The following is a 26348-nucleotide window of genomic DNA, read 5'->3' as shown; positions in this document are numbered from 1 at the left end:
CACAGGACAGTAAACACTGCACTGTACAGTAAATACTGCACTGTACAGTAATCACTGCACAGTACAGTAAATACTGCACAGTACAGTAAATACTGCACAGTACAGTAAATACTGCACACACTGCGATTTAATGGTCTCACGCTCTCAAGCAAAAATCATTGAGAATTTTGCCAATTACTTCTAAAAAACCAAATCTAACAAGAAGTGCTTTACATTGCTAAAATGTACATGTAAAGGGCTACAGAAAAGCATAAGTGAGTTAGAGCGGTAAAATCAAAGCTTAGGGTGTTGCGACACTTCAAAGTCAGCCCTGTCTTAAAAATTGATGAGACTGTTTATAAGGAGGCTGAATCTATGTGCACAGAACAGTAAATACTGCACAGTACAGTAAATACTGCACAGGACAGTAAACACTGCACTGTACAGTAAATACTGCACTGTACAGTAAATACTGCACTGTACAGTAAATACTGCACAGTACAGTAAATACTGCACAGCACAGTAAATACTGCACAGAACAGTAAATACTGCACATTACAGTAAATACTGCACAGAGCAGTAAATATTGCACAGTACAGTAAATAATGCATAGCACAGTAAATACTGCACAGTACAGTTAATATTGCACAGAGCAGTACAGATGGTAAAAAACAGCCCAGATTGCACAACATCATGGCACAACCAGTTAAAACAAATTGATATAATTATTTCTGAATTAAGCTTACTTGCTTAACTTTGGTAAAAGCTCTCATTTTATAGATCTATTTTTAGGAATTCTTGAAATCCTTAATTTAAGAAATTCATTTTAATATTCTAATAATAAGAAACTATAATCAATCTCTCTTTGATTCTTTTCGAATTATTAATTGATTAAAAAACTATCTTTTCAGTTATGATAAACATAACATCAACAATTGTCACATGTTTTAATTTTTTTATTTATTTATTTTATTTATTTCTGAATCCAGATTCATATTTCTGAATCCAGATTTATATTTCTGAATTCCGATATGTATTCCTAAATTTAGGCGTGTACTCCTGAATCTAGATTCTTTATCATGATTTCAGAATTTTATTACTGAATTAAAGTTAGAATTCCAGATTTATTTCTGAAATAAAGTTAGTATTCCTGATTCCAGATTTATTTCTGAATTCAAGTTAGTATTCCTGATTCCAGATTTATTTCTGAATTAAAGTTAGTATTCCTGATTCCAGATTTAATTCTGAATCAAAATTTTTATGCAAATTCCTGATTCAATGTAATTTTTAAATTTCGGAATTGATGTTAGTTTTCCTTAATCCGGGTGTCTAGTCCAGGTGTTCTTTTTTATTCTTGAAATCTAAATTTTTGTTTTTTGATAAATTCTTGTGCAGCTTTATCGTTCTTCCTCAGCTCTAGGGTGTGGAGAATAGGGTGCTCTAAAACAAATGTTTATCAATTGGCGGAAAATAATCAAATTTTATTTTCTTCTGAAGAATCAAAAAGAGCTTGCAAAAATGTTTTTGAACATTTCTAAAGTTTTAAATCTAGTTCCCAAACAATTTGTCCAAATCATTCAGAATTTAGATGGTAAAATAAGTTTACCCTTATTTTTCTGAAACATAAGAGGAAGATGAATAGGTTTAAGTCCATGGAAATTATCAACAGTTGAGGATCCTTGTTCTACTCCAGGTACAGAACTAGAAATATTAATTATACAGTTGAGGACCCTTGTTCTTCACCAGGTACAGAACTAGATATATATATTATACAGTTAAGAACCCTTGCTCTACTCCAGGTACAGAACTAGATATATATATTATACAGTTGAGGACCCGTGTTCTACACCAGGTACAGAACTAGATATATGTATTATACAGTTGAGGACCCTTGTTCTACTCCAGGTACAGAACTAGAAATATATATATTTTACAGTTGAGGACCCTTCTTCTACTCCAGGTACAGAACTAGAAATATATATTCTACAGTTGAGAATCCTTGTTCTACTCCAGGTACAGAACTAGATATAATAGATATATAACTATCGATATATATATCTATCTATATTCCTATAGATCCTTGTTCTACTCCAGGTACAGAACTAGAAATATTTATTATACAGTTGAGGACCCTTGTTCTTCACCAGGTACAGAACTAGATATATATATTATACAGTTAAGAACCCTTGCTCTACTTCAGGTACAGAACTAGATATATATATATTATACAGTTGAGGACCCTTGTTCTTCACCAGGTACAGAACTAGATATATATATTATACAGTTAGGACCCTTGTTCTACTCCAGGTATGAATCTATCTATCTCTCTATCTATCTATCTATCTATCTATATATCTATATATCTATCTATATATCTATCTATCTATCTATCTATCTATCTATACATCTATCTATCTATCTATGTATATATCTATATATATCTATCTATCTATCCACCTGAGTGATATGAACGCTTCCCCTCCGAAGTCGTTTGCAGTCAGCACATCGTAGTCCATTAGTGTGAAGCAGATTACAGAGCCATGATCTCGACACTGCTCCCGTCGTATGTTGCTAAACAATTAAATAAAAAATAAAACAAACTTGTAACATATATTTGTTTAAAGGGGTTCAGCAGATTTTACCTTCGAGGTTTATGGCTGGTAAGGTTAATGACTTTTCCCACTTAAAACAACTTTTTCTTGAAAAATATAAACAAAAAAATCAGCTTTTTTATTAAATTTGTTAGATAAGATCATTTACGAAGATGAAATTTTAAAAATAAAGAAGAGACTTTTTTATATATATTTAGATAGACTTACAACTCGAATGTTTCCTCAAATGAAGGTTGAAGGGTTGCCTTCTGTACTGCAGTCACAAGCTCAGGACATTTAGGAAATACAAACTTAGGAAGGAGTTCTATAGTTACATAGGGGTCACTTAGTCCTAAAATATAATAATTAGTAAACGTAGAACTTTAGACATTAAGACATCTATCAATAACAAATAGATTTATAAAGTCTATGTATAATTCCAGAAATAAAAAAGCTTGCTTGCTAGAAAAAAGTATTAAAAATATTGTGCGTGCAAATTTTTGCTGGTATTGAAACATTTTCTTGATATTAGAACAATTATTTCGATAACATCTTATATTATAGGTTGGATGTTTTATATACAATTCACCTGTTTTCTGATTTTAACAAAGGCAGTGTTGGAGTTCAAACAAAACAATTGTATAATGTCATATCTACGACTTTTACGATTTTTAAAATATGTCCTGTCTATGAAATTGAAATGTCCATGTCTCTGAAATTTCCATGTCTCTGCAATGTCCATGTCTCTGAAATGTCCATGTCTCTGAAATGGCCATTGCTCTGAAATGTCCATGTCTCTGAAATGTCCATTTCTTTGAAATGTCCATGTTTCTGAAAAGTCCATGTCACTGAAATGTCCATGTCTCTGAAGTGTCCTGTCTCTGAAATGTCCATGTTTCTGAAATGTCCATGTCTCTGAAATGTCCTGTCTCTGAAATGTCCATGTCTGAAATGTCCAACACCTTTTCTGCTGTCATTCCTAAAAATATATTACCGTTGGGGTCCAAGGGTATCACATCTTTGGCAGATATAATTTCAATGCTGAGATTGTCGTGTCTAAAAATAATTAGTTCATTCTGATTAATAAGATAATTATTTTCAGATTATGTGAGAAAGAGAAGTTACGAGTGTTTAAGATATTGATGCCTAAGTAGGGATAAGCGCGCTTTTTGATCCGTTTTTAACTGTTTTTCGAAACGATCGTCAAAACTATTCTAAAAGTTTGTTTTGGTTAATATATCTCTGTTTGGAAAAATATATTTTCATAATGTAATACAAGTAAATTTACGGAGAATTTTTTTAAATATACAAGGCCAGCCTTTTTTGTTTCAACTCTCATGACCCCGTGGGTAGGTTAAGGGCCGGTAGAAGAAAAAGTTGTTCAGAAAAAATGTCGATATTTGGAAATCCTTCAATGAAAATCTGGAAAAATGGCGGATTAAAAACCAGCATCTCAAATTATTAAATGTAAAAAACCTTTTGAACGTTTAAACCCCGACTAGAAAACGATGTCCGTCATGAGACTATTAAAAGAATGGTAGAAAAGATAATATTTTCGCTTTACCAAACCAAATCCTGGGGCTTAGCTCCTTAGCTGCTTAGCTATGTGATAAATACATTCATTTATTCATTCATTCATCAATAGAGATAAAAGAAAAGGAGAAAGAATATTGGAATATTCAAAATATGGAATACGGGAGGTCAAAACTTGGAGACGGAGTCAAAATATGGGAGACGGAGCCAAAATATGGGAGACGGAGCCAAAATATGGGAGACGGAGCCAAAATATGGGAGACGGAGCCAAAATATCGGAGACGGAGCCAAAATATGGGAGACAAGATCCAACATGTGGGAGTCAGGGTTTGAACCAAAGCTAAGGGGGAAAGGGACCAAAATAAAAGAGAAAAGGGGCCAGAATATTTTAGACAGGGGCCAAAATACTGAAGATATGGCCAAACAATTGTTTACAGTGGCCAAAATATGGGAAACACATGTCAAAATTTAAAAGCAGAGGCCAAAATATGGAAAATAGAAGGGCGCATAATGTAAAAGACAAATCGGGGCCAAAATATGGTTTACAGTGGTCAAAATATGGTTTACAGTGGTCAAAATATGGTTTACAGTGGTCAAAATATGGTTTACAGTGGTCAAAATATGGTTTACAGTGGTCAAACTTTGGAAGAGAACAACGTAATTGTGTTGTTAAACTCAAAAAAATAAAATTTTAGTTTTCAACTTATATTTGAAAATGTATTCTAAAGTTTAAGAATGCATTCTTGGCAAACTAAGAATAATTTGTTGTAGGAAAAAAATGATCCTAAATCTTGCAATTTCTGTAATTGTCATACTTTTCCCTAAACGGTAATGTTTTTAAACTTTGCAAATTTACAAACAAAAATATTTAAATATCTTGTGGCTAAAAAGATAAATAAATAAGCCCTGGAAAAGTTTGAACCTTTACTATAGGAATAAAATTCCCGTCAGGTCACAGGGTTACTCTAACAAACAGAGTAAGAGTTATATTAAAAAATAGAAAAAATTAAATAAAAGTTATATTTTGAAAAATAAAGGAGTTGCCAGCGTAACTTAACATTTTGCTTTAAAGATAGTTGCGGCAAAAGATTCTCACTTGCTCAGCATCGTCTCAGTTTGATAATCGTTAAAGGGTTTCCTTGTGAATCTTTAATAGTAGTTTTTAATTAAAGGGTTAGTAATAATAATAATGTTGATTATCTCATTAACCTGAAGTAAACTCGAACAGAGAGAACTCCGAACTCCTGTGTTCCCATATTGTATTGATCATTCAGTCTCTCCTAAATATAATAATATTATTTTATATTATAATATTGTATTGATCGTTCATTCTCTTCTAGATATAATAATAATATTATATTGATCGTTCAGTCTCTCCTAGATATAATAATATTATTATATTATAATATTATATTCATTTATTTATTGGACTATTAAAATCATAACTTAGTCTAAAAGACTAAGCTTCCTATTCCAGAGTTTTCTAGTTATCACTGTAGATTTAACGAAATAACGGCCGCTATTCAAAAAATAAATTTTTAAAATATTTTTTTACTGTTTAGATAAATAATGAAATTTTACCTTATAATACTCTGCAATCAGCTGATCAGTACTCAGCTAAACAAAGATTTAAGAAATTAGTAAAAAATGTCTGCTCACGCAAAAGGCCAGGGTCATATTAGTCTTCGGATGTAACAAAAATAAGAGAAATGTAATTTTTCCTTGAAAAAAGAATATGTTTTAATCATTTTGTCAATTCAAAATTTGCCAGACCAAGAACCCTTTTCCTTCTTATTTTTGGGAATGGTAAAATCCATAGAATTAATGATAAGGATTAATATTCTGCATAAATATATTTTGTAAACTTCTTAAAAGTATGACAAAAAGAACTGTTTCTGGTGTCTTTTATTACAGTAAGGCCCGTAGAACTGCGAAATTAGAAGACGATATTTGAGCAATCTTATTTGTATTTAATCTTGCTATAAAGCAAACATTTTTCCCCGTTGCTTGAATACCAGTTTATTAAGTAAAGGTATATGTCCACTACAGTGGTATGTGAATATATCAATACAACGAAGTCGACTTTTTTATAGAGGTTTTATTTGTTAACAAGCTTTTTTCGAATTACAAGTTTACAAATAATTAATGAGAAGCTGCAGAGCGTCCCATATCATATTAGATTATCTTCAAGTTTTAACATCGATATAAACCCTAAATACTCGAAAAACTTAGTATTTTCCACAAGAAAATTCTTTAATTAGCCTTATTCAATTTTTCGAAATAATTCATTCTTCTTAAATTTTCTAATTTGTCCCCGAAATCGCAATATAGACCGATTGACGATCTAATGTGATGTGGGACACCCTGTATATAATTGCCAAGCTTCTCTTTGTTTCCATGTTTTTGTGTGTTCTTGCTGTTCAAAAGCTAAATATAAATCAAAATTGAAATCGAATGTCGTCTTCATTATATTGATATTATTGCCTACCACCGTATGTTCTTTGGATTATTCGAAGTTATAATTTGATTATAACAGTCGTCTTCCTATTCTACTATACAGTTTATACAATCTAAAATTTACTGAAAATATTGTCATTTGATCTTTAGATTAGAGATTTTTGCAAAGGTTTTATGAATAGTATTTTACGAAAAATTTACCATCTAAAGAATTTAATAATCATAAAAATTTGAATTCTAAAGAATATTCTTTCTTATTTCAACAGAATTGTTGAAAATATTTCGAAAATTCTAGAAGTGCATTTATTCGAAAATCCATCAAATTAAGTTAAACTTGAAAACATTTTTAACTTCAAACTTACATTTCTTGTAAAATAAAATAAAACTTAAACCTTAATTTCAGAGAACTTTTTTCTAAAAAAGATTGCAATGTCAGACTCACAACGGTACCCTTGAAACTTTTATTAATAACAAGAACGATATTGTCGTTTTCCTAGGTTTAAAAGCGTTTAATTATTATTAATACTAAATCAGACAAAACTTATCAGGATACCATTGTGAATCGGGCACTGCCATCTTTATCTGTAAGGTCCCATGAAATTAAGCTTAAAGTCCTTTTAAGCTGCAGAAGATATTGATTTAGATTTAGATTTGTTACTGTGGGGTTTAATATTTAACGGGGTTTGGAGGAAAGTAAAATATTTTTTTTTTGTATTTATCTCAATATTACAAAATAAAGCGTTAAAATAGGATTTTTATTCACCTTAGCATGGCCAAAGACCATGTCAATGTTTGCGTAGCTTTGATTATATATTTCTTCCTGCTTCAAGCCTTTTCCATCGCATTGGAAGTATTCACTTAAAATCTAAATAAAAAATAAAAGAAAACATTTAAAACCACATTTTAAGAATGTAGAAAATACAAAAAAAAACAATGTGTTATAGTATAAAACCACACTGTGTTAAAGTATAAAACCTCTGTTGTTAAAGTATAAAACCACTGTGTTAAAGTATAAAAACCACCGTGTTAAAGTATAAAAACACTGTGTTAAAGAATATAAACCACTGTGTTAAAGTATAGAAACCACTGTGTTAAAGTATAAAACCATCGTGTTAAAGTATAAAACCACTGTATTAAAGTATAAAAACCACCGTGTTAAAGTATAAAAAACACTTTGTTAAAGTATAAAACCACTGTGTTAAAGTATAAAACAACTGTGTTAAAGAATATAAAACTAATGTGGTAAGATTTATAAAACTATTAATTTATCCAGACATCTTTTTTTATTTTCAATTTCGTCTTTAATTTTCTATAAACTTCTGGAAGTGTTTTCAATTATTCTTCTTCTGCAGAAAATGTGACATTTTTGTATGATATAAATATTGTACACAGTTTTAAAAACTATTCATAGAACTTGAAAGTTTTGGAGTTCAAACCCTGAAAAGCGTTTGTTTCATAGCTTCGGTTTGAAGTGGTGTTCCACAAGATTTTCACCTTTTTTACTGCGAATTCGTCCAAATAAGATCTTAAGTTAAGTATATTTCTATTTTTTAAACAAAGAGATTTCTATCTTGAGAAAATAGATTTCCAACTTAAGAAAAATAGATTTCTAACTTGAGAAAATAGATTTCTAACTTCAGACAAATAGATTTCTATCTTAAGACAAATTGATTTCTATTTTGAAAAAAATAGATTTCTATCTTAAAACAAATTAATTTCTATCTTAAGACAAATATATTTCTATCTTAAGACAAATAGATTTCTAACTTGAAAGAAATAGATTTCTAACTTGAAAGAAAAGACCAACCTGAACTCCATCGTGCAGTCGATCATAGAATAACTGGGTTTTCTCCTAAACCAAACAGTTTTACATCAATTTGTCAAATTGTAACTTCTCACAATTTTCTAAATTCTTCCTGTTTTCAAAGTATGTTTATTTTAAACCTTGATTAAAATAAGAAAAAATGTGTAAATAAATATGTATATATTTTTTTAATCTAGAGGGGGTTGAATGTGCATTAAAAAAGATATTGAGAATCCTTTGAAAAATACCAAATATTTGGGAAAAATATCAAAAAATAAATACAAAATATGTATATTATATATATCTATATAATAAAAAAGGATATTTGTATATATGTTCCCTATAGCCAAGCTAACGGTTAGACAGAATGGATTGATTTTTTGGTGGACACTCATGGGTATCATTTAACTTTTTAATTTTTTAGTTATATAGTTAGTTATATATAAGAGGAAAGATAAAAATGTATTTTTTGTTCGGAAATATTTGGTTTTATATAAAGATGAGCCTGAAAAGAATTTATATAAATGTTCTGAATAGAAAGGGCGATTTATTATAGCTGGCAAAATATAAAAATCCTTAAAAATATAAAAATATCTAAATATATATATTTTTATCCTTAGACTTCATACATAGATTAATAGTAAATAAAAATGAGTTTATAGTCTCTTAGAAATATCTTCATACAAATATGAGTATATATATATATATATATATATATATATATATATATAACGCATACACAATGATTTATAGCCTGCATACAGAGCTTACGTAGATATCAATGTATAGTCTAGATACAGAGCTTACATACAGAGCTTACATACATATTAGCCTACATACAGAGCTTACGTAGATATCAATGTATAGTCTAGATACAGAGCTTACATACATATAAGCTTACATACAGAGCTTACGTAGATATTAATGTATAGCCTACATACAGAGCTTACGTAGATATTAATGTATAGTCTAGATACAGAGCTTACATAAATATTAACCTAGATACAGAGCTTACATAGATATTAATGAATTGTCTAGATACAGAGCTTACATACATATTAGCCTACATACAGAGCTTACGTAGATATTAATGTATAGTCTAGATACAGAGCTTACATACATATTAGCCTACATACAGAGCTTACGTAGATATTAATGTATAGCCTACATACAGAGCTTACGTAGATATTAATGTATAGTCTAGATACAGAGCTTACATACATATTAGCCTACATACAGAGCTTACGTAGATATTAATGTATAGCCTACATACAGAGCTTACGTAGATATTAATGTATAGCCTACATACAGAGCTTACATACATATTACAAATGTAGAGCCAACATACAGAGTTTATACACAGTAAAGGGACTGTAAAGGAAATTGATGTAAAACTAATAACTCTTACCATTTATTATTTAAACAATTTGTAATAATTTTTATAAAAACTCCTACCCCCGTTGATGGATCTGTGTGTTCTCGGAGCCTCTCTAGAATGGCTTGCCATAGAACAACTAGACATCGCCGAAAGTTTCCAGCTAACAGTGCACCATTCAAACTATATAAATAGTAATATTAGTTCATAGCTAACAGTGCTCCATTAAAACTATATAAATAGTAATATTAGTTTATACCTAACAGTGCACCATTCAAACTATATAAATAGTAATATTGGTTTAGAGCTAACAGTGAACCATTCAAACTATACAAATAGTAATATTCGTTTATAGCTAACAGTGCACCATTCAAACTATATAAATAGTAATATTAGTTTATAGCTATCAGTGATTCATTCAAACTATATAAATAGTAATATTAGTTCAGAGCTAACAGTGCGCCATTCAAACTGTATAAATAGTAATATTAGTTTAAAGCTAACAGTGCACCATTCAAACTATACAAATAGTAATATTAGTTTATAGCTAACAGTGCACCATTCAAACTATATAAATAGTAATATTGGTTTAGAGCTAACAGTGAACCATTCAAACTATATAAATAGTAATATTAGTTTAGAGCTAACAGTGAACCATTCAAACTGTATAAATAGTAATATTAGTTCATAGCTAACAGTGCACCATTCAAACTATACAAATAGTAATATTAGTTTATAGCTAACAGTGCGCCATTCAAACTATATAAATAGTAATATTGGTTCAGAGCTAACAGTGAACCATTCAAACTATATAAATAGTAATATTAGTTTATAGCTATCAGTGATTCATTCAAACTATATAAATAGTAATATTAGTTCAGAGCTAACAGTGAACCATTCAAACTATATAAATAGTAATATTAGTTGATAGCTAACAGTGCACCATTCAAACTATGTAAATAGTAAAATTAGTTAATAGCTAACAGTGAGCCATTCAAACTATATAGATAGTAGTATTAGTTTATAGCTAACAGTGCACAATTCAAACTATATAAATAGTAATATTAGTTCATAGCTAATAGTGCACCATTCAAATTATATAAATAGTAATATTAGTTCACAGCTAACAGTGCACCATTCAAACTATATAAATAGTAATATTAGTTCAGAGCTATCTGTGAACCAATCAAACTATATAAATAGTAATATTAGTTGATAGCTAACAGTGAACCATTCAAACTATATAAATAGTAATATTAGTTGATAGCTAACAATGATCCATTCAAACAATGTAATTGTAATATTTTGTCGTAGTGCATATCTAAAAGTGCGCCATTCAGAATATATAAGTAGTAATATTAGTAAATAGCTAACACTGCGTTATTAAAGCTATTTAAATAGTAATATTAGTCAATAGGTAACAGTGCGCCATGAGTGAACTGAATATCTCCCAGTTTACTATTAAAGCTATACAAAAAGCAATACTAGCAAACTAAGGAGGTTATTTCTTAATATTTTTGCCTTAAACCAGGTTATAACTAATCATATTTAAAACCTAAATAAAAAATTTATGTTCTAAAGCTGTCATTCTCTGCATTTTTAACTAGCTGCTTATTGTTTAATAACGCTTTGAAATAATTTTAGTAAACTCTTTACCGACTTTCCCTTTCTAATAAAAAACACTTTATTGGTGAATTTTTGGGGTTGAAAAAATGAAGAAAAAAAATGACACCCTTAAATACTGATCAGATTTAATTTGTAAACTATCTCACGGATCATAAAAGATGAAACATAAATAGATCAAATAATGTTAAAACTCTGGAATAGAAAGCTGACTTTTAGACTCAAGTTATGACTTCAATACTCCAATGACCATGAGACACAGTAATTGTCCAGTTTTAAGATACCCATTTTACTGAATACATGATTTAAAAAGTCACAAAACTGTTTGTTTTGTAACGACATAAATTTACCTTGTTAAGTGAATAGTAAGGAAGGTGATTAGTGGAGAGATTGCTTCTTGTATAGGAAGAGAATCAGGAGACCAGGCCAGATGGAATACATTCTTTTTCAGTCCTGCTTCCATCTATATAATATAGAGTATAGAATCAGGAGACCAGGCCAGATGGAATACATTCTTTTTCAGTCCTGCTTCCATCTATATAATACAGATTATAGAATCAGGAGACCAGGCCAGATGGAATACATTCTTTTTCAGTCCTGCTTCCATCTATATAATACAGATTATAGAATCAGGAGACCAGGCCAGATGGAATACATTCTTTTTCAGTCCTGCTTCCATCTATATAATATAGATTATAGAATCAGGAGACCAGGCCAGATGGAATACATTCTTTTTCAGTCCTGCTTCCATCTATATGATATAGATTATAGAATCAGGAGACCAGGCCAGATGGAATACATTCTTTTTCAGTCCTGCTTCCATCTCTATAATACAGAGTGTAGAAAAATGAGATTAGACCAGATGGAATACATTCTTTTTCAGTAATGTTAATAAATGTAAATATGTAAATGTAAATAATTTTAGCTTTTAAGTGTTGCTTTTGAAGTCGGCATTTTTAAATCATTTTCAATTTTGGCGGATTTTTCTTTTCGAATTGGCGCATTTTCAAAAAATCTCGAACTATTTTTCAGGAACTTTGTTTCTTATTTTGATGTTCCATAAACCTAAAACCTTCCCTAGGTTCACATGTGAGGTCCCACACAAAATTTGAGCCCGATCCGTTTGGCCGTTTTGACGATTATCGGTTCCAAAAACAAAAACAAACAAAAAACAGACAGCTCAAGCAAAATGTATAAATCGATATATACCTGGATCAGTATTTTACTGAGGATCTTGTACACTGTAGAATCTATGTACGCCAAAGTTTGTTCAATAACTGGATTTATTTCAACGTAATCACTTCTCTCAGATGACTCCTGAAGATAATAATGATAGACAGGTTCTACAGGGTGTCCCAAAAATCATGGGAATTGAGTGATGTTTTTTGATTTACTATGGTGATGTCTGTGGGAAAGGGTAATACCTACTATGGAAAGCTGTAATCCGTAGAATTGTTCATCTCCTAGACTCTGTTTGTTTATGTTTTGATTGCCTAATGTTGTGCTGTTTTGAAATGAGAAACTCCTGAGCCCAAAACTTAAGACAGGATTTCGTTCTGAAAACCAGTTTTAAAACCCCGGTTTCACGAAAGGGGTTTGGCAGTTTTGTGAATATAAATATTTTTGTGATGAAATATTATTTCATTCAGTTTGTTTATATTCTCATTTTTTTTTCGAATCTCTAAAACCAAAATCTACATAAATGTTAAAGACCCCAAAAAGGAAACTCGGGACTCTGAGCCCGAAATTTAAAAGAGTATCGTTGAACGAAACTCCCGAGTTTCCTTTTTGGGGTCTTAACATTTTGTAGATTTGATTTAAGAGATTCGACAAAAATAGAAAATGTGAAGACACTAAATAAAAAAAAAATATTTCATAAGTTTTGGGCTCGGGAGTTTTGTCCAACGATACTCCCGAGTTTCCGTTTGGGGTCTTAGCATTTGTGTAGATTTTGATTTAAGTGATTTAAAAAAATGTAGAATATGAAGAAACTAAATAAAAAAATATTTCATGACAAAAACATTGATATCCACAAACCAGCCTAACCCCATTCGCGAAACCTGGGTTTCAAAACTGGTTTTCATAACGATACCCTGTCTTAAGTTTTGGGTTCTTTATAAAAACAAAGTACAGTTGTCCCTCTTCACTGTTTATCTTGCAGAAATATTACAGAACATCACAGAACCTTTTTGCAAAATGAAAAAACAGACGTTTACCGTTTACAAAATATATGCTCTAGCAGACATAACTTCACTATGACATTTAAAATCACAAATCACTTTTTGTAAATTCTAAACAGAAAGTATCTGAAATTCTTCACTTGTTTATTGGAACACCCTGGATCTGAAGTTTAAAAAAAACATCTTGATTTATCTTTAGTTCATGAAAATATAATTCAAACTACAGGGTTACCCACAAAGGATGAGACTTCAGAGACGATTGTACGGAATTTGTTTAGTTGGTTTTCTTGCATTTAGGCCGGGTTTCTTGTCGGCCATAGCTGCCTTATTTCAGTGCTTAACCATTTAATAAACCATCAAAATACTCAATTAAATGCAGAAACCAAAAATCAAACTTCAAATCGTCATGGTTTTAGAGTTTTGTATCGTCTTTACAGTCTCATCCTTTGTGGGTAACCCTGTATCAAAAAACCTATAAAATTGAAAATCTTGACAATATTTATTTCATTATTACGCGTAAATATCTCCATATATGATTTTTCTAAATAATTGTAAAGCATTGTGTACTTTTTGAAAATCGTTTGAGATCGAGTATGTGCAAACATTTGAGCTCGAGTATGTGCGAACATTTCAGCTCGAGTACGTGCAAACATTTGAGCTCGAGTATGACTATGTGCAAATACTTTATTTAAAGGAGTGTTCAGATATTTTTGTCAATTGGACTGGATACAAATTTCCTTTTTCTGAACATTCCTTTAAAAACATGAATAAAACTATCTAACCTGAGATAAGGGTTGAGACATCCCTAGTTCTGAAGCTGAACATTCGAAATGTTTAAAAACATGCTCCAGGTTGTTTACTGCGGTACACATCTAGACAGTACACATCTATTATCTTTTCAGTACAAACAAAAAAGTACAATTTACAATCAAATTTAACCCATAATAATATTGAGCTTCGAAAAAAAGAACATTTTTTTTGATGTATAATAAAGACTTACTTCAACAAACCAACGAACAGTAGTGTTTGACCTACAAAAAGTTTACAAAAAAGTTAGAAGAGAAAGTTTATTTATAAAATATTTACATTTATAATATATTATATATTTGTACAGGAACAATTTAACATATACAAAATAATCGCTTATGAGGTTTCTTGATTAGTACTCGTAAATTGGGTGGTCACTATCTTTAAAGGAAAACGATCGCGGGATTTAGTAAATTGTAAAAGTCATTAAGTGGTTTATTAAAAAATTTATTTGAGAAATACTTCTGCCAAGGGCGTTACATTTCACGTGGTTTGTAATCAGTGTAACAGGTGAAATCAAGCTGAACAGCTAATTTTAAACTGAACAGCTGATTCCAAGCTGAACAGCTTATTACACTAAACAGCTGACTTCTCCACTAAAATGGCGAGTGCCATTATACTAAGTACAGAAAACCTATTTAAAACATGAACTGTATATTATCTGATTTTAAAATGTCCATTTCTCAAATCCGCGACCATTTTCTTCAAATGAAATTGTAGTTTTTTAGTATTATTTAAAAATTACGTAAACAGAATTTTTGTTTGATTGGATCCAACGATTAGAGATTTTTACTCCAGGTGTCACAGCAATCAATATTAGTCTCTTAACACCAATGTTAAATACGACACTAAAACATCAAGAATGTTTAAATTGATAGTTTCTGAGATAAAAATATAAATTCAATATTTTTGTTGGATTTTGTTGATAGTGACTACCAGACAGAACATTTATCCTTCGGGTTCATCTTAGAACCAACAGGACATCCATATGCCTGTATATTCTCAGTTTTAATTAGTCTATATAACATTTTAACCATAAATAAAGCCTTTCTGGCTGTTTTAATTGTTCAAGTAGATTGATTAATGAATGCTAAATTATTTTATTAAATTAGAAAAAATTGCTTCTAATTCTGAAATTATATAAAAAAGTGTTTTGTGAACCAACATGAAAATTTTCTTGATCATATGAGCAAAGTATTGATATATAAATACTTATTAGTCAAATCAAATTCAGTGTTTATATTTGTTAGACATATTTCTTAATTCAGATCTTGATCAATTATTAAATATCATTTTAATTACAGATTAATAAAATCTATCAAAACTAATCAAATACAGTATTACCCGGAAACCCGTGAAATATGAAGGAAAACTATGTGTATTTCATGTTATATTAAAGTAAATAGTTTCCTTTTAACTTAATTTGGTTAAAACTGAAGATTTTCCTTTGAGAATTCGACTGAGTTGGATAAAGGACCAATAACTCTGATTGGACCAGGAGGATGAACGCTGGATAAGAGTTTAGTTTCAGCATCTTCAGGACGCATAGATCCACACCAGATCTAGGTAGAAACAAGAATAGTTAGAGAGACAATAGTTTAGTTTTAGCGTCTTCAGGACGCATAGATCCACACCAGATCTAGGAATAAACAAGAATAGTTAGCTAGACAAGAGTTTAGTTTCAGCATCTTCAGGACACATAGATCCACACCAGATCTAGGGAGAAACAAGAATAGTTAGCTAGACAAGAGTTTAGTTTCAGCGTCTTCAGGACGCATAGATCCACACCAGATCTAGGTAGAAACAAGAATAGTGAGAGAGACAAGAATTTAGTTTCATAATCTTCAGGACGCATAGATCCACACCAGATCTAGGTAGAAACAAGAATGGTTAGCTAGACAGAAGTTTAGTTTCAGCATCTTCAGGACGCATAGATCCACACCAGATCTAGGTAGAAACAATAATAGTTAGCTAGACAAGAGTTTAGTCTCAGCATCTTCAGGACGCATAGATCCACACCAGATCTAGGTAGAAACAAGAATAGTGAGAGAGACAAGAATTTAGTTTCATAATCTTCAGGACGCAAAGATCCACGCCAGATCTAGGTAGAAACAATAATAGTTAGAAAGATAAGAGTTTAGTTTCAGTATGTTCAGGACGCATAGATCCACACCAGATCCGGTAGAAACAAGAAAAGTTAGCTAGACAAGAGTTTAGTTTCAGTATTTTCAAGACGCATAGATCCACACAAAATCTAGGGAGATACAAGAACAAATATCTATAAACTTAAAATTCGTTCAATCGTCTTTGATTTATCATTCTTTCTTGTAAACCATATTTTGGAATGTTTTTAGATTCGTCCTTAAAAAGAATTAATGGAAACGATTTTAATGTTGAAGTTCAATTGTTATGATTAATGGGACACCCAGTGTCTCAATTTTTTATGTTTATTGGTACACCCTGTATTTCAGGTTAACCTTAGCATGTTTATTGGACACCCAAGAAAACCAACACACGTATTAGTACACCCTGTATCCTGACCTGGGCATAGTTAAGGAAGAAGAGCTGTTCATGAGTAAGGTTTAGTCCTGGAAGTTCAGCTTCCTCACCGTGGATAGCAACCCACTTCTTATAGGCTCGATACGACTAAATATTAAAGGAACTGTAAGCGTAATTTCCAAGGCTGTATATTAAGGTTGCTTACTTCAATGTACAGGAAATGGCGTCTTCTAAGCATAGATAGAAAAATCCTTATATGACGTCACTGATAAAAGATGTGAGAGAGCATTTGACATCATATACGGATTCTATCTATCTATTCCAAAACAATGACATTTCCCGTACATTGGATCGCATCGAGAGTAAGGAACGTTATTATACAACCTTTGTAATTTCTCATGTAACCATCCAAGCAAAGATGACAATGCCCGATTGACAACTGTACTTTTAAAAGCTTTGTCTTGTCAAATATTATGAATTAGATTCAATACTTTTGTTTGTTTTTTTAAACTGTTTATTTTGATTTGTGTTATTTCTCGAAAATGCATGCGGCCAGAGGAAACATATATTTAAATGTCTTGTTTTATTATATGAAATTATATCAAATCTTTATATTTTAGAATTTAGTTTTCTTAAGGACTATGGGGAGAATGCCTGTACTCTGCCAGACAATGTTGTTTATATGTTCAGCGCACAATAATTAATCTGCATATTTATCATTCTTATTAATCTTGTTGACAGCATACAGGCCTACATACTGTCTACTGTCTACTGTCTACCATAAATTACAATGGATTTTTTCTCGATTAATAAAGAATCTAAAGAACAAAAAACGAAAATAATTTACCTGTTTCAGACCTCCGTTGTCTGCTATATTTTCTCCTTGGGTCATTTTACCGTTGACATTTAGGTCTATTCCGTCTATCTTGTAGGAACTATACTGATCCACAATACATTTAGCCTGAACAATCAAATAAAAATAAATAGTTGATGAATTGCAGAGCAAATATGTAAAATGAACTTAGTATAAGCTTAATAAACTTGTAGCATATTAATAAACCTCTTCAGATTGCCTTGATTTCAAAACCTCTAAGAATTCTTTTAAAAATGATTTTACAGAAAATTTTCAAACAAACATGTTATTATGAGCTTAAAACCCTAGTCGGAGATATCGAAAAAATTCATAGAATATCGTTTTCTAAACCTATTGATAATGGAATGTTGCAGATATAATTTTTTTAATTGAATAATTATATGGAGCACTTTAAACTGTACCTTCATTTTTCAAGAATTTCTATTTATTTTTACAAAAAAATGAAAGCCACATTCCGGAAAAACAATCACTATTTAGAAAAAGTTCAAGATCTCGACATTTTATTTCTGGGTTTTACGTTAGCAGATAGATTATAGACAAACTTACTCAGATTGTAGGGATTTTGAAACATCTAAGAATTCTAATAATTATCAATTTAATTGAGCCAAGCTTTGATCGGGGACTTATATCTTGTTTTTTAGTTTTATTAAACATAAATGAAACGTGTTTTAGAACTTTACTTTAGAATAGTTTTGTATTTCAAGTTCTTGATATCTAATTTATTGTATATTAGACTTTATATTGAAGCAATAATTTATCAAGAATGGTTCCTTTAATAACCATGAACTGGTTTTATTGCTTCTACATATATTCTTGCATTTATTAAACTTTATATTACTTTATTAAGAAATACTATCCCATGGCGGCGCAACGTTAAACTTGGGCACCACCGATTAGTTAATACAGGGTGTCCCACGATTTGCGATTTGCGGGACTAATCAGAAAATTTAAGAAGAAGAATAATTTTGAAAAATTTAATAAGGCTAATTTAAGAATTTACTTGCGGAAAATACAAGTTTTTTTAAGAAATATGGTTTTATTTTGGCGTTATAACTCGGAGATAATCTAATATGATATGAGACGCTCTGTATGTGGCGAATTTTGCCTTGCAATATAGGGTGGCGCTACATTAACAACTCAGTAATTGACAAATGAATTTAGGAAATGAAAAAGCTAGTAAGTTGTAACCAAACAATTCTTAATTTAATAAATGTTCTCCCTCTCGAATTGTTGTAACATAAAATTCAAACGAAGATGTTTATGAATTAAAAAGTCATTTGCCATCGTCGAATATACTCAAATTTAAGCTAAAAACAAAACTATGAAAATTTTCCATGTACATTCGAAAACATCAAATATAAAAATTTACTTTTTGCACCAGCTGATAGATAAATGCATACAATGTAAATATTCTCATCATCATATGAATTACATATAACATATAACATCAACAAATTGCCTGCTTGCTAGAAACTTTATCTAGGCTAATGAACTAGGCTAATTACAGGACACATTAGTTCCAAAACTAACACTTGACCCATTTCTAAAACTAAGTGTGAGAAATGGGCACAAATTGAAAGACTGGGGTTTTCGGATCCCGGCCTATATATCGAAAGTAAAAGTCAATAATACAAACTATAACCAACATTTTGTTAAGCATAACGAGGACAACAATTCCAAATTTAAAACAATTTTCTAAAAACAAAATTATAAAAGGAGTTCTTGTTATGTTAAAACCCTTGACCGTTTTAAGAACATATCCTGAAGTTGAATCATTGTCTCGTTTTCGAGACAAAACCCACTTTCCCGTTTTTGAGTATAATCCACTTTTCAGAACAAAACTGAATTTTATAACTTACAAAATAAATCACTGAAAGTAAAAAATATGTTGTAAATATTAATATTTTGATTTCTCAATGCTTTAATGATTTTAAAATTATTAAAGAACAGTATGTATTAATTTTTCCATTTTGTTTATATTTTACCTTATCAAAAATCTTGTTTTGTTACGTAAGTGGGTAAATGCTTGACAATTGACATTGATATGATCTCAAAAACTAATGCTCACACCTTATTATTAGTTTAAAGTTAACATTTTTGGCTTCAATATAGTTTTAGCCATTTTTATAAATGTATGGTATAGTTTTGTTCAACTTGGCTTGGATTTATAGATATATATGCTTGGAAAAGATAACTTTGCAGATTTGATTCATTTCTAACACTCAACGTTAGAAATGAACCAAGTTTTAGTTTTGGAACTAATTTCCCCTGAATTAACTTTATTTAAAAAACAGTTTAAACAAAAAATGCTTTTTCATCTATTTAAAAATAATTTGCATTACATTTACAACTTGAGCCATCCAGAAAAAATCAGTTTTAAAAAATCATTCTGAAATTCTTTTTAAAAAGTTTTAAAAATATGGGTGGTGCATTAAGCGATACGAGTACAAGATTAACACAATGTTTGTTTTACATCTCATTTTGATTATACAGTGAGACACAACTGTGAAATTAGAAGACGACTAAAAGACTAACTAAATAGTCTAAAACATGACAAACACAAGTTGATTTTCAACTGCTGGTAAAACTTTTTCTTTTTAACAACATCAAATACACAATGCACATATGTCTTCCTTCTATTCCACAATTTTATGGGTCTCACTGTATATAGTTATGTAAACAATCTTGTTAAGATTATATTATTTACCTGTTTTCTGAATCTTGAAATAGTGTGATTGTTCCACCACTGCTGAAGGTTACCATGTTTATCAAACTGTCGACCCTAAAGTTTAAATTTCAAGGTTTAACACTGAAAGTTTCATCACCATCAATATTTATGTTCAGGAAAATTGGTTTAGTTCTGAAAGAGGATTTTCCTACCAGTTTTATGTTTTAAAGGAAGAATGGAAAATTTTTTAAACGATTGGTTACAAGATATTACAAGTTTTTCATCTAAAAATTACAAGGTTTCCGGCGATTCGCGTTCTATTTTCTAGTACAGTGATAACCAGAAAACTCTGTAATAGTAAGTCGACTTTTAGACTCAATTTATGACTAAATATTCCAATGAACTTGAGGCACAAGAATCGTGCAGTGTAAACAGACCCATTTCACGTAATGAGTAAGGCATTCGCTTTGTAACAACATCAAATGCTTTGATGCCGCTTTCATATTCCACACTTTTCTGGTTATCACTGTAACAATTTCAGCTTTTAAATAAAATATTTTTTCTGCGTTTATCACAACAAGTAAACTAAATTTTGCCACAAAGTTAAATTTTACAATCCCTTTTTTAAGCAACTTGACGGCGTAAACCTTTTTATATTTCAAGCTTAGAATCTAAAGTTTAAGATATCTAACACCTACAACATTGGGTTTCAAAGTGATTATAAAATCTGAGTTTGTGGCAAAACTCTTTGGGCCAGATTGGTTCGTTTTCCGGGGTTTTGGCGTGTATTGGATATAAACAAACAGACAAGACAATTTGAAAATACATTCTCTTGATATTCAGATTACTTTGTCAAATTTTAAAATAGAAACTATCGAGATGTGAATGTAAAAACAAATCTGAACCAACAGGATTCACACTGCATATCATTAACCTTGACATCAAGAGAGGATTTATTATGTGACAGTGATTCTGATTTATAACGGTACCCCTAAACCAGGTTTCTGATCAAGAGGGAATTATTTCCATATTTTTAATTTTTTAATTCAATTGTGATTCCCTACAAATCCGATTTGTGCATTTCTACTGCAGAAAAACATATAGAAATTATCAGACTTAAACATTTTATAACCTAGAGTAATGACAATATCTTTCACATAATAGACCAAAGCTAAAATCTTTGGAATAATGAATATCGAGATTAATGCCTGATCCTCTCTTTTTCTTAATATCGAGACTAACTTAATCTTGCAGTTGTATCCTGTAAAGTGTATAAAATTCAACCAATCAAAGTCGCGTATATGAAGCTGATAAATTTGAAATTTTGCGCGCCATCTCAGATTAATATACAGAAACGGTAGGGACGGTTTTTGATTTTTCCCTACTATATCCAAGAAAGAATGGTTTAAAAAGAAAATCAAAAGTGTGTCCATTGGATACTCAGATTAAGTAATCGGAATTAATGATATCTTATTCTAGAGTTTTCAGCTCTGTTAAAGGTTTCAAGGGTACTATTGTGAATCGGGCATTGCCGTTTTTGCATTGAAGATAACTTGAAATTATGCCTACAATCCCTTTAAAAGTTTTGAAAAATGAACTAACCTTGTCATCAAAACCATGAGTGATCTCATGTCCAATAACAACTCCTATGCCACCGTAGTTCAAACTTTTAGGGAAGTTTTTGCTATAGAAAAGAGGCTGTAAGATCCCTGGAACATAATAATACAAGTTAATAAGATTTTAACACTTTAAAGTTTGGTATGTCGGATAGCATTCTTTGAATCAATCAGGTTATTTTTTTTTGTGTTTTTTTCAATTTGGAAATAAACGAGTAGGAATAATTTTTTGTGCAAATTGATTTTTTTGTGAAAATATGCTAATTGACATTGGAATTTCAGTGAATATCTTATAAATGAATTTAAAAAAATAATTCGTATAAACATCTTCGCTGATTTTAATCGTAAAGTCTTTTCTTCAGAAAGAAGAAGATCTATTTTAATCTATCTTTCATTAAGTTGTCTGTATCAAGATGCCAAGAAATATATGTATACAGATTAATAAAAGCTGTTCGCCAATAGGATAATACATATCATTATAACAATTATAGATATCTATGTTTTGTTTATTTAAGCTGTTTATTTTCATTTGCGGTTTCTCTGCGAAAAGACTTGCGCATTTCTTGTTTGTTAGAATGAACGGAGAAATTCGGAAAAATAAACACTTTTTGAGTAAGAAAAACGACGGTATCTTCCACATTTTTTATCTGATTAAGGTTTCAAGGATAACGTTCACCCTGGACTAACCAGAGTTAGAAGCATTCGGTATCTTCTATTTGGAATCTTAATCAAACAATCTTTAAACTTACGGTTTTGTTTGTTTTAGACTTTTCATTCAAAATGTATTTGTCGGAAAAAAATTATTTTATGAAAAGGGCTAAAAAATTATGTCTTATAGCAAAATTGTGATCGAAAGTCACAGCTTTCTGGAATATTGACAAGACCGTTATAAATCGGGAATTGCCATCTTTGCATTACGGTTTACTTGAAATTACGCTTACAGTCCTTTTCAACACAAGATTAGAAACATTTACCTGCCGGGATAACTATATCGTTCTTGTTAGGACTATAGAAACATTTACCTGCCGGGATAACTATATCGTTCTTGTTAGGACTATAGAAACATTTACCTGCCGGGATAACTATATCGTTCTTGTTAGGACTATAGAAACATTTACCTGCCGGGATAACTATATCGTTCTTGTTAGGACTATAGAAACATTNCCCCCCCCCCCCTCCGTTTTTCAATCATAAACATCTAAACGCAATTTATGCATTTCAAGGCGAAAGTTTCAAGAAAATCGTGGTTAGAAACTTTTATCACAAAAGAGCTGAGCTACGTAGTCTAACTTTAAGTTCTCTAAAGAAACTTTTGAATCTTAAGTTTCTTATTCGTAGATCTCTTGTGAGTCAGAGATGAATTATCTTATTATTCTTAAATACACTGAATCCTCGAAATTTATCAAGAGTTACAGGCTCTGTTAAAGACTAAACTTAAAATTGCATTTTACTAATTACAAAAAATCATATTTCATATGCCCCCCCCCCTTTTTCATTAGTTCACCAAGAATAATTAATTTAAAAAAAATTCAGATTAATATTGTTGTAGGAATTTTAATTCAGAATAATATTGTAGGAATTTTAATTGAGACATAACTTTTCCTTGTTCACTGGTTTTCCCAGTTTTCCTAAATTCTTCAGAGACTCCATCTTCATCATGTTCAAAATATTATCTAATAAGTAAAAGTGTTTAGAAATATGTACCTTTTCAAATTGATTCGTTTCCTAGATTACTCTGATTTTCAATTTCTATATATCTATTATTACCCAATATTATTGACCTTAGATATTTCAAACTATGACATCTGTTAGATTAAACCATATACAATTTGAAATATCAAAGGCGTATACACTCAGATAGCAAAGATAAGGAATTTGAAAATTTGAGTTTGTGGCATTGACTCAATTTCATTGCAAAAAGTTTTAAAATTTTCATTAGGACATTAGGAATATTATAATACCAAGAAAGGAATCGTTGGAGAGCGAGATATAAACATATTCTTCCAGAAGAGCTGTCTCATTAAGAATATAATCAGGATACCCAATCCTTTCATTCATCGAGTTCGCCTTGGGAAAAAAAAATTTAATTTTGAAAAAAAAAATTTTAATTTTTTTGAGCCTACCTTGTCCCTTGCAACAGCTCTGGTTTCTTCGTCCATCCAATGGTTTTCAGAGAGTAATTCATTATACGCTTCTCTAAAGCAGAGAGTAATTCATTATATACTTCTCTAAAGCAGAGAGTAATTCATTATATACTTCTCTAAAGCAGAGAGTAATTCATTATACGCTTCTCTAAAGCAGAGAGTAATTTATTATACGCTTCTCTAAAGCAGAGAGTAATTCATTATATACTTCTCTAAAGCAGAGAGTAATTCATTATACGCTTCTCTAAAGCAGAGAGTAATTCATTATATACTTCTCTAAAGCAGAGAGTAATTCATTATACGCTTCTCTAAAGCAGAGAGTAATTCATTATATACTTCTCTAGAGCAGAGAGTAATTCATTATATACTTCTCTAAAGCAGAGAGTAATTCATTATATACTTCTCTAAAGCAGAGAGTTATTCATTGTACAGTTCTCTAAAGCAGAGAGTAATTCATTATACGCTTCTCTAAATCAGAGAGTAATTCATTATTCTCTAAAGCAGAGAGTAATTCATTATACACTTCTCTAAAGCAGAGAGTAATTCATTATATACTTCTCTAAAGCAGAGAGTAATTTATTATATACTTCTTTAAAGCAGAGAGTAATTCATTATACACTTCTCTAAAGCAGAGAGTAATTCATTATACACTTCTCTAAAGAAAACAAACATAAAACACAGACTACACGCAAAGGACAGGAGGTTAGTAAAATATTTTATTAATGTTCAGACATTGCTTAACAATATAGCATCAAAGCTAATCATGACAAGTAGAAATGAACATTTGCCTCAAACTATAATTCTTATCCCTATATCTTGTAACCTGATGTCATGGTCTAGAACATTGGGTTGCAAAGATATAGGACTTAGAAATTCACAGTTTGTGGCAAAGACTCAATTCCTTTGAACCGGCAGCAGACAATTCAGCAACCTAGCTCAAATTTATGTTCGGTCCCAGGTTTGAGAATACAAATGTTACCTGATCCCATGAATCATCTCTAGAGCAACAGCTTTACTCTCATGGTTAAAATGATCTTTAACAAAGAGAGACCCGACAGCCATACCCATCTTTTTATTAACCCACTCAACACACATGCTCCATCTTTAAATAAAATTATTAAATTGAAATAGAAAAAATGAAAAAAACAAACATTTTTTTCAATATTACTTTTTGAATAGATTGTTTTATCCATAAAAAGTTCACCTGGTTATTGTGGAAGGAATTTAAAAATTAATATAACGAATAATGAAAGAGATAATCATCGTGTTTTGTTCTGTCAAATTCATGGATTTAATAAATAATTTCTGTACTTTGAACTCTTCAATTTGATTGTACACATGATGCTAAATTCTTGATTTAGTAATCATGATTTTGTCAGATTAATTATCTTATCTCATTTAAAAATAAACAAAGACTATTTTTAAAATCCACGATAGGAATCCAGTTTTTGTAACAAACTCAATTTTTCAAATCTTATATTTCTGCATACCGATATGCTAAACCATTTATATTTTAAATTATGAATTCTGTTAGACCAAATATTTTAAGTTTGAAATACCAAAGGTTTACACTGGTTGCAAAGATATTGAGATTAGAAAATTTGAGTTTGCGGCAAAAACTTATTTTTTTTGCAACAAAAATTAGGTTTTGGCAAAAAAAGGGAGAAACGTGTTTCCATGAGTATTTTCATAAAGAGCAACAATATCTTTAAAGAAAAAGTTTAATCAATCACTTTTTAATATTCTTCAGATTTAACAAAAATTATGGGAAAAATACCTATTTCTCTCTGCAAGAACCCCTAGAAGAACTTTTCTAAACTCTACCCTTGGCATCTGGTAATCAGGAGGTAGATACGGCATCAGATCCATTACAACCCTCCACAGTATATAGTTGTAAACAACTCTCTTATCCTCAGATTTAAGGAGGACTCCTAGCTTCTCCAGATACGGCTGAGCATAGCTCACCAACTGTAAGTGATTAAAGGGATTGTACATGCTTTTCCATGTGATTTTCTATTAAAAAAATAAGATGTCCGATTTACCATGGTACCGTGTAACCTTTGTCTGTGACTTACATATATATGCAGTACAGAGCAAATATAACAATAGATGGCAACGTAGAATTTGTAAACTTTCAGTACAGCTTTCAGGGGCGGATATAAGGATTCTGTAGGGGGGGGATTACTCTGATTTTCAAT

The 26348-nt window shown here is 30.6% G+C and overlaps 2 protein-coding genes across 2 annotated transcripts in view; both read right to left on the bottom strand.

Annotated features, from left to right (window-relative positions):
- Nucleotides 1–283: 283 nt before the first annotated feature.
- The window catches only part of LOC111695984 (BAI1-associated protein 3), a 77624-nt gene continuing 51559 nt past the window's right edge, over nucleotides 284–26348 (bottom strand). Inside the window, exons 26-38 of the mRNA XM_023465483.1 lie at nucleotides 14325–14414; nucleotides 12572–12679; nucleotides 11713–11825; nucleotides 9820–9922; nucleotides 8368–8412; nucleotides 7324–7425; nucleotides 5685–5720; nucleotides 5313–5383; nucleotides 3565–3626; nucleotides 2799–2922; nucleotides 2437–2550; nucleotides 1586–1680; nucleotides 284–1419 (exon numbers count right to left, since the gene is read on the bottom strand). Of these exons, the coding sequence (XP_023321251.1) occupies nucleotides 1328–1419; nucleotides 1586–1680; nucleotides 2437–2550; nucleotides 2799–2922; nucleotides 3565–3626; nucleotides 5313–5383; nucleotides 5685–5720; nucleotides 7324–7425; nucleotides 8368–8412; nucleotides 9820–9922; nucleotides 11713–11825; nucleotides 12572–12679; nucleotides 14325–14414 (1155 nt within the window). The 3' untranslated portion in view covers nucleotides 284–1327. The remainder of the gene's footprint in view (nucleotides 1420–1585; nucleotides 1681–2436; nucleotides 2551–2798; nucleotides 2923–3564; nucleotides 3627–5312; nucleotides 5384–5684; nucleotides 5721–7323; nucleotides 7426–8367; nucleotides 8413–9819; nucleotides 9923–11712; nucleotides 11826–12571; nucleotides 12680–14324; nucleotides 14415–26348) is intronic.
- The window catches only part of LOC111695973 (neprilysin-1), an 11668-nt gene continuing 8907 nt past the window's right edge, over nucleotides 23588–26348 (bottom strand). Inside the window, exons 7-11 of the mRNA XM_023465469.1 lie at nucleotides 25928–26118; nucleotides 25130–25252; nucleotides 24130–24202; nucleotides 23968–24073; nucleotides 23588–23679 (exon numbers count right to left, since the gene is read on the bottom strand). Coding sequence (XP_023321237.1) covers nucleotides 23588–23679; nucleotides 23968–24073; nucleotides 24130–24202; nucleotides 25130–25252; nucleotides 25928–26118 — 585 coding nt within the window. The remainder of the gene's footprint in view (nucleotides 23680–23967; nucleotides 24074–24129; nucleotides 24203–25129; nucleotides 25253–25927; nucleotides 26119–26348) is intronic.

Source organism: Eurytemora carolleeae, unplaced genomic scaffold, assembly GCF_000591075.1.
Source record: "Eurytemora carolleeae unplaced genomic scaffold, Eaff_2.0 scaffold171, whole genome shotgun sequence".
NCBI classification, from domain to species: Eukaryota; Metazoa; Arthropoda; class Copepoda; order Calanoida; family Temoridae; genus Eurytemora; species Eurytemora carolleeae.
This window is presented reverse-complemented; position numbering and strand designations above follow the sequence as displayed.